General features: G+C 57.5%; 1 protein-coding gene across 3 annotated transcripts in view; it reads right to left on the minus strand.

The window, feature by feature from the left end:
• The window catches only part of DAPK2 (death associated protein kinase 2), a 121703-nt gene extending 113351 nt beyond the window's left edge, over positions 1–8352 (minus strand). For all 3 annotated transcript variants that reach the window (XR_007910155.2, XM_008268912.4, XM_008268909.4), the window contains exons 1-2: positions 8213–8352; positions 63–160 (exon numbers count right to left, since the gene is read on the minus strand). Coding sequence is in view for 2 of the 3 variants with exons in the window: in XM_008268912.4 (XP_008267134.2) it covers positions 63–139 (77 nt within the window). In the remaining variant the exon portion in view is untranslated. The remainder of the gene's footprint in view (positions 1–62; positions 161–8212) is intronic.
• Between the last annotated feature and the right edge of the window lie 849 nt (positions 8353–9201).

A 9201-nucleotide genomic window follows, 5' to 3' on the forward strand; every position in this document is an offset into this window, starting at 1 on the left:
CAGCAGGAGCCGTGCTGCCTGGGCTCCGTCTCGCGTCCGCTCCACCTCTCGCGGTCTCTCACCTCCCCAGCTCCTCTCCTATGTCGTAGAAGTCCTCCACCTTCTGCTGTTTGAACGTCTCCATGCTTGGGCTCCTCATTGAGGCCTGAGCCAGACGACCCTGCAATGGGAAGAAGCCCGAGGTTAGCACACATGCAAACGAGCACACACCCAAGGGTCTGGGGAGATCCCAGCCTCACTATGTAGGAGATCCCAACCTCAACCTGGTCCAGCCTGGCTGTTGTAGACATTTGAAGACTGAACCAACAGAAGTTCTCTCTCTCTCTCTCCCTCTCTCTCTCTGTCTCCCTCTCTCTCCCTCTCAAATAAAAGTATAAAATCTAACAAGAGGGGCCGGCACTGTGGCATAGAGGGTAAAGCTGCTGCCTGCAGTGTGGGCATCCCATAAGGGCGCCGGTTTGAGTCCCGGCTGCTCCACTTCTGATCCAGCTCTCTGCTATGGCCTGGGAAAGCAGTAGAAGATGGCCCAAGTCCTTGGGCCCCTGCACCCAAGTGGGAGACCCAGAAGAGGCTCCTGGCTCCTGGCTTCAGGTCGGCCCATCTCCACCCGTTGTGGCCACCTGGGGAGTGAACCAGCAGATAGAAGAGCTCCCTCTGTATCTGTGTCTCTGCCTTGCACTAATTCTGCCTATAAAATAAATAAATAAATCACTAAAAAATCTATCAAGAAAAGAGGAAGTTGTGATAAAAAAAAAAAACAACAACTGATTTTTGAGTCAGAAATCCTGCGTTCAAGTTCCAATTTGGCATGGGTAAGTCATTTCAGCTGCCAAAGACTTAGCTTCTTCATCCATAACATGCAGCAAATATTGTAACAATCAACTTCACGTCATGGAATTCTTTTGGAGACCATAAAATGCTATCAAAAGGTAAGGGATGATCGTGACCTCAGCTCCCTCGGGAGGTGTGCCACCCAACTGCGAGTCTGAGCTGACCTGCACACTCTCCCTGTCATCTCCCCGAGGAAAAGAGGGGTGGGAAATGGTGTGACAAAGTACAGCGGGCACCAGGAGTCGGGAGCCTGGGGAGCTGGCTCCAGCTTTGCCCACAACCAGCTCTGCGACCGCATCTCATGTCAGAGGGGCCTCGGTTTCCTCATCTGTGACATGGAGCTGCCCTGCCTGCCCAGGGCACAGCAGTGAGAGTCACAGGACAACTCTGAGCCATGGCGGGGGGGGGGGGCAGCACCACTGCACCTTCTCCTGGGATCCCCCTTCCTGGAGCAGCTCACCTACTCCTAGGAAAGACACCCTGGACAGCACCTGCAGCGCAGGGCCCAGAGCGCAGTCTGCAGATGACAAAGATAAGCCCAGCTACCTGTGCATGCGTCTTCCTTGGCAAAGGCCTCCCAGAGCTCTTTTTGCCTGGCCTGGGTAGCTTCTCCTCCACCTGCCAATCAGATACCAGCCACTCCCGGGCTCCAAAATCCGCCTCAGACTGTTTCCAGCAGACTGGGTGGAGGCACCGTTACTTAATGCCAGTGTCAGCAACACCAAGCAGCCAGGGCTGTTCTAGCTCTCAGAGTCCTGTGCATTTCACCCTCCCTCCTCACCCACGCCCCCTGCAAGCCACAGCTGCATCACCAACAGGCCACCGCCCCCTCCCCTTTATGGAAGTCCACTGCCCTAAGACCCCTGGCCGAGTTGGCCCGGCTCTCCTGCCCATCAGCACCATGCTCTATCACGCACCTCCTCTTTGCTAGGTCTCTGCTCTGTGCATGGCCAGGCCCAGCAGCCCAGCTCTGAACTAGTTCGGGCGTGTGCTACCTCTGTGACCCCAGGATGTTGGTGCCCATTCTGGGCCGCAGCCCCCTCCTCTATACACAGGGATGATGCTTTCTCTATGACCAGCTGCACACGTCTACGTGGGGACCATTGTGGTGGGGATCTACACTGCAGGGCAAATCAGGAAGATCAGCACGTTGTTGGACGCATCCCAGGCTAAGGTCTGTTTGTACCGCTTCTCATAGCCATTGAGATGACCAGGTTGGAGTTTCTCCTGGCAGGCTTGGCTGGACCAGAATTGGGAGCTGGGCCCACCCTCACCCCCCAGCACCCTGACACATCTCCTGAGACTAGCCCAGGGGGACAGTGGCACAGCTGCCTGCCAGCCTCTTTTTGTTATAAATAAATAAATAAATCCTTCCAAATAACCGTTTCAGTCAGGTCCTGGGGTAGGGAGGTATGCCGTTGCTAATTTCATGCAGCAAATGCAAGCAGAAAACTCTAAAAAAACATGGGACAGGCACTGTGGCACCACCGGCTGAGATGCCCACATCCCATACCTGAGTGCCTGGTTCTAGGCCCCGTTGCTCCACGTCGAATCCAGCTTTCTGCTAATACATCTGGAAGGCAGCAAATAGTGGCCCAAGTACTTGGGTTCCTGCCACCAATGTGGGGGACCCAGACTCAGTTCCAGGCTCCTGGCTTCAGCCAGGCCCAGCCCTGGCTGTTGCGGGCACTTGGGGAGTGAACCTGCGCATGGAAGATTTCTCTATCTTTCTGTCACTCAGCCTTTCAAACAAATAAGTAAATCTTTGGGAGGGGAAAAAAAAAAAAACTTTAAAAAAATCCCCAAAAAAGCTCAGTTGGCCGTAACCCTGAGCGATCCCATGAACCACTAAGGTCTTCTACTCGGCGAGAGACCGGCTCCACCTGCAATCCAGAGTTGAGCTGGATTCCAAGAAGCCCCAGTTCCCCAGCAAAACGGCGAGTCTCTGCCCTAGGTGCCACCACCTGGATGGCCAGAGACAGGGGGAAGGGAAACCCCCTGGGGACAAACTGGACCCACAGCTTGGCCTCAGCTTAGCTTCCGGCCTGAGCCCCCTCCCCTCATACCCTGGATTCCAGCCAAAGCAGACCCTTCCCATTTCCCCAAAATTTTCACCCCTGCCATACCTCGACTAAAGAAGGGCCCTCTGCATGGCAAGAAGACCCCCTGGAGACCCCTCCCAGCAAAACTGCCTCCTTCCCTGGAGGCCTAAATGCTGCCACCCCTGTGAGGCCATGGGATTCTTTCCCTTCCAAAACCAGAGGGGAGCGCCCCCTGACAATGCTCCTCCTGAATTTTCAGGCTCAGAATTTCTGCCGTTCTGGCTCTGATCAGAATCTACATGTAGCCAGCGCCGCGGCTCACTAGGCTAATCCTCCGCCTTGTGGCGCCGGCACACCGGGTTCTAGTCCTGGTTGGGGAACCGGATTCTGTCCCAGTTGCCCCTCTTCCAGGCCAGCTCTCTGCTGTGGCCAGGGAGTGCAGTGGAGGATGGCCCAAGTGCTTGGGCCCTGCACCCCATGGGAGACCAGGAGAAGCACCTGGCTCCTGCCATCGGATCAGCGCAGTACGCTGGCAGCAGCGCGCTGGCCACGGCGGCCATTGGAGGGTGAACCAACGGCAAAGGAAGACCTTTCTCTCTCTCTCTCTCTCTCTCTCTCTCTCTCTCTCACTGTCCACTCTGCCTGTCAAAAAAAAAAAAAAAAAAAAAAGAATCTACACGTCTATGTCTAACCCACAGGGTGGGCATGCAGACTCCATGGTCACACGGGAATCCTGTGGGAACCCCTGCTCCACCACTTAATACAGTATCCAGGGTAAATTTTCCGAGCTTCAACTCACTTTTGCAGAAAATGAACACAGATGGTGCCTGGCGCTGGGGAGAACGTGAAGCGACTGGGGGCAGGACCCCCAGGGACAACCTCTTAGGAAAATGGTTGGGCAGTTGCTACACACACACCCAGGAGAACTGCATGCAGTGGCCCCATCTGTGAGAATAAGAGCTGGACACTACCAGCGTCATCAGTAGAATGGGATTGATACGTATCCATACCATGGAATCATTACACAACAGAAGGAATTAACAAACTGCTGTTACCTGTAGCAGCATGGGGGAATCTCACAAATATACTATTGAATGACAGATGCCAGAGACAAGACTGTGTGGTTGTATCTGAGCAAAGTTAGCGCATGACACTAGGACCCAAGATAGTGGAGGGGAGGGGGGCAGAGTGTGACTGGAAGAGATGGGAGGAGGCTCCTGGGTGCTGGCAGTGTTGCTCCTTATCTGGGTGGGTGGTGGTAATATGGACATGAGAAGTAGTACATTCCATTTGCAATCAGCATTGTACATAGTCAGGACGCTGGAGTTGGGGTGTGGGGAGTTACTCTGGTTGCCATGCTGGCACCCCAAATCAGACAATGGTTTGAGCCCCATCTGCTCTGCCTCCAATCCAGCTCCTGGGAAAGCAGCAGAGGGTGGTCTCCCACGTGGGCGACCTGGATGGAGTTCCAGGCTCCTGGCTTCAGCCTGGCCCAGCCCTGGCAGTTGTGGCCACTGGAGGAGTGCATCAGTAGATGGAAGATTGATCTCTGTGTGTGTGTGTATAACGCTGCCTTTAAAACAAATAAATATTTTTAAAAATTAAAATCAAAAAAATTTACATAGTTGAAAAATGAGACTAAAGCTATGTTACTATGAGGTAACACGGCTGAAAGCCTTTAAACACTGCCCTGACAGTCTCAGTGAATGAGGGCAAGCGTTGTGCCACCCTCACCTCCAGACCCTTGCAGGAGCTACTATGCAGCAGGTAAGCATAAATGTAGATGGACTTGGATTTTTTTAAGATTTAGTTATTATTTGAAAGCGTTAGGGCTGGCGCCATGGCTCAACAGGCTAATCCTCTGCCTAGCGGCGCCGGCACACCGGGTTCTAGTCCCGGTCGGGGCGCCAGATTCTGTCCCGGTTGCCCCTCTTCCAGCCCAGCTCTCTGCTATGGCCAGGGAGGGCAGTGGAGGATGGCCCAAGTGCTTGGGCCCTGCACCCCATGGGAGACCAGGAGGAAGCACCTGGCTCCTGCCTTCGGATCAGCGCGGCGCGCCGGCAGCAGCGCGCTGGCCGCGGCGGCCATTGAAGGGTGAACCAACGGCAAAGGAAGACCTTTCTCTCTGTCTCTCTCTCTCACTGTCCACTCTGCCTGTCAAAAATAAAAAATAAAAAAGGGGAAAAAAAAGAAGAAAGCACTACAGAGAAGGAGGGAGAGACAGATCTTTCGTCTACTGGCTCACTTCCCAGATGGCCACAGTGGCCCAAGGCAGGGCTGGGCTGAAGCCAGGAGCCAGGAGCTTCATCTGCATCTCCCATGTGGGTGCAGGGGCCCAAGCACTTGAGCCATCTTCTTTGGCTATGTTCAGGCCATCAGAAGGGAGCTGGATCAGAAGTGGAGCAGCTGGAACTTGAACCAGTGCCCATGTGGGATGCTATGCTTCACATAGCAGCTTTACCCACTATACCACAGTGCCAGCCCCACTGACTTGAATTTTGTACCCTGGTCTTTCTCAAGCTGCCCAGATACCTTATCAGGTGCAGCACCTGATAACAGCTTAATGCCCCTTCCTAATCCTTCTCCCAAGATGAACATGCACTTGCGCAGTTTAGAAACAAGAAGACAAGGAGGACAAACCCTGAAGAGCAATTATGAGGGGCCGGTGCTGTGGTGCAGCAGGTTAGGTCCCCGGCCTGCAGCACCGGCATCCCATGTGGGCGCAGGTTTGAGTCTCTGCTGCTCCACTTCCAATCCAGCTCTCTGCTATGGCCTGGGAAAGCGGTGGAAGATGGCCCAAGGCCTTGGGCCCCTGCACCCACATGGGAGGCCCAGAAGAAGCTACTGGCTTCGGCTCTGCTCTGGCCATTGCATCATTTGGGAGTGAGCCAGCGGATGGAGGATCTCTCTCTCTCTCTCTCTCTGGCTCTACCTCTCTGTCTTTCAAATAAATAAAATAAATCTTAAAAAAAAAAAAGGAAATTATGGCCACCAGCCATAAGGGAAGGGGCGGCGGGCAGAGGTCTGGCACACGAGGAGAGCGTGGGAGACAAATATCCATGGAGGCAGGCCCCCCTCGAAGGGGCAGAAGTCTCGCCAGCTGTGGCGCCTCTCTGCACCCCCGCTCCCTGCTGGTGCCAGGAGGTGATGCCAGGGGGGTGCCCAGTCGCAACGCGCCTTCTGTGTGGCTTGGTCCCAGAGGGATGCTCTCCTTTGTGGCCCTAAAGAGCTGGGACCACACGGCAGAGGGAGGCACACAGCCAACCCTCTGGCTATCAGCCTCAGTCATTTCTAGGATGATGGAGTCCTTGGAATTCATAGTCCCAGCCCCAACCCCAATACTGGGCAACACCTCAGGGCTTAACACAAATGTCTTAGCACCCCACAGAACGGGGCCACACAGAGCGTCCACACAGGGATTTTTAGACTGTTTCAGGAGCCGCCACAGTGAGATGGGGCCACAGCAGCTCCACGGCACCCATACAGTGTGCTGGGGCTCTGGGTAAGGAATTCATGTGAGACGGAGTTTGAAAACCACTGGTGTCTCAGGCCAGCTGCTCCACTTCCAATCCAGTTCCCTGCTAAGGCACCTGGGAAAGCAGCCAAAGACAGCCCAAGTGTTTGGGTCCCTAAGCTCCTGGCTTCAGCCTGGCCCAGCCCCAGCCATGTGGCCATTTGGGGAGTGAGCCAGCAAATGGAAGATCTATCTCTCTCTGTCTCTCCCTCTCTCTGTGAGTCTCTGTCCTTCAAATAAATAAGTAAAAAAAAAAAAAATTAATGATGCTGTCAGGTCTAACCCACTCATTTTACAAAAGGAGGATACCGAGGCCCACACAAGGGAAGGATCTCACCTACAGCCACAGCGCCAGCCCCTCCAGCTGCGCCTCCCAGGTTTACATTGAGAGTCACCCCACTCCTTCTAGGGCAACCCAGGTTAGGACATCAGCAAGTTCCTGACAGACAGCCTGGAGGAGGTGTCCAGGCCGGGAGGTCACCAGAGGGAACTGGTCACCCATCGTGAGGGAGAGAAACAGGTCCAGGGCCACGCACATCCTTTAGCAATCATCCCACTAGGGCTCTGGGTAGCTGCCAGCAGACTTGGGGGGGGGGGGTGCAGGGGGGCAGGTGGGGACGCTCCAGACTCCCACCCAGCACAATCCCTGATGAGGACGCTGGGCTCCAAGGAAGGCAGCCCCCTGGCTGAGCGGCCGTGAGAAAAACTTCTCTTGCTCGGAACGGTCCAGCTCCGCCCAGCGGCCGACTTGCTCCCCCATCTAACCCACAGAGGCCTAGGGAGGTAGCGGGGGGCAGTTCAGGTCTCAGTTCCTGCCCACAAGACACCTGTCCCAGCACAGCACACGTCCACCCACATCTGCACACCCCGGGGCATCCCCACCCCAGCCTCCCGGGAAGCCGCTGAGCTACCAGTGGGAGACACGTCGAGTGCAAAAACATATCTTGGAGAGAGGTGATTTGGGGGAAAGTATCTGTGACCAGGACAAGGTGCCCATGGTCCTCAGCCCACAGGACTCGCCCAGCAATAATACCCTCCACAAAGGCAGCCAGGAAACAGCGCCAGAAAGCAGAGCAGCAGCCCCCAGCGAACCGGCGCTGCATTCTGGAGAGCCGGTGTCAGGCGCTGTGCCCCCACCTGACGGCGCCCGCCAGCTAAGCGTCCTCTCTCCACCAGCGAACACCCTCTCCCCCCTCCTCTTCTCCTGGGCCAGGCGGGAGGACTCGTTTCCACCTTGCAGAGTTACCGCGAGGGTTAGGGAGACGGTGCCTGTCCCGAGTCGCAGCCGGTTGTCCACAGCGTCCTCCCGAGCCCTTCAACCCTGGCCTGCATCAAGGCCTGTCGGCTGCCCCAGCGCACTCTCGCTCTGCCCCGGGGACCAGGGCTCCCGCAGGCGAGGACCAAGCCACACAGAAGGCGCGTTGCGACTGGGCACCCCCCTGGCATCACCTCCTGGCGCCAGCGGGGAGCGGGGGTGCAGAGAGGCGCCACAGCTGGCAAGACTTCTGCCCCTTCGAGGGGGGCCTGCCTCCAGGGATATTTGTCTCCCACGCTCTCCTCGGGCGCCAGACCTCTGTCCGCCGCCCCTTCCCGTCTCCCGGGTCAAAGTGCCAGGCTCGCAAGAGCGCCCTGGCAGATCCCGCGTCCGGGGGCCGGCCACAGTGTCCATGGTCACGGCCGGCCATACCCGGGGTCGGCGGGTCCGGGAGCCACAAGAGAGCGCCCCGGAGCTCCGTGCCCCGCCAGCCTCGGTACCCCCTGAACCGTTGCAGTCGGGCAGCGCGCCCCGTCCAGCCCGTCGAGCCCGCAAGCGCACACTACTTACAGCGGGAGGTTGCGTTGCGGCAGCCGCGGCCGGCAAGGGGTGCGCGGTGCGCAGCTCCACTCTCTGCTGCGCGCCCGGCGCCCGTCAGTGGAGCCGCGCAGGAGCCAGGGGGCGGAGCGGCCGGCCCTGTCCCAGGCGCCGGCTGGAGGCGCTCCGGTTGGCCCCGGCCCGGGGCTCGAGGCGCCCCCTGCTGGGAGCCCCCTGCGGACAGCCCCGGGGTGAGGGCCGAGAGCTTCCAGCCTGGCGGAGCCGCCAGTGGCGAGACCCTATCCCCTTGCCCTCCATACCCCGTGCGTGCGGGCGGAAATCCCATCAGGGAACAGACCGCTTCCTTCCTCCGGGCCAGGATATATCCTGACACCGCACAGATCCCCTGGGAGCCCCAGACCCAAGACATAGTGCAGGGTGCAAGCCCTGGCGCTGTTGGCTGATTGTAACTCCCCTATCACCAGGAAGCCATCCCTAATCAAGGACCTGGAAGAGGACTCCTGCTGTCTTCGTCCTGCCGGACCATCCCAGAGGAAAACAGGAATGAGTACGGAGGGGGCGATGGGAGGAAGGAAGGGGAGCCAGACCGATGCCCCCTTACTGTTTGGGGCACGGAAACGCAGAGCCTCGCCGGAGCTCCCATCCCGGAGTCACCCACCCGGCCACCCCAGGGAACAACAGATCCAGCCAGGCTCCTTCCACCTGGTGCAAAGCCCTGGTCTGCCACCTCCGGTGCGTGGTCGAGGTCCTGGCGCTTTGTTCATCGCTAAAGTGAGAGACACCTGCTTGGAGTAGCTCCTCGTGGAGCTCTCTCCCGCCGAGCTGATGGCGGGGTGGGCAACACGGCACCGGGGGAGGTCTCCCAGGTGTGCAGCCTCTGCTGCCTCTGCCTTTTGGAACCCGAGGACAGATGGACACTGGCCCAGGCTGAACTGTGCAGGGGACAGACTTGGCAGGACGATCCCAGCATCCCAGGAGGGCTCAGTCCCTGAGTCCCTCTC

This window comes from Oryctolagus cuniculus, chromosome 12 (assembly GCF_964237555.1).
Source record: "Oryctolagus cuniculus chromosome 12, mOryCun1.1, whole genome shotgun sequence".
In the NCBI taxonomy this organism is placed as follows: domain Eukaryota; kingdom Metazoa; phylum Chordata; class Mammalia; order Lagomorpha; family Leporidae; genus Oryctolagus; species Oryctolagus cuniculus.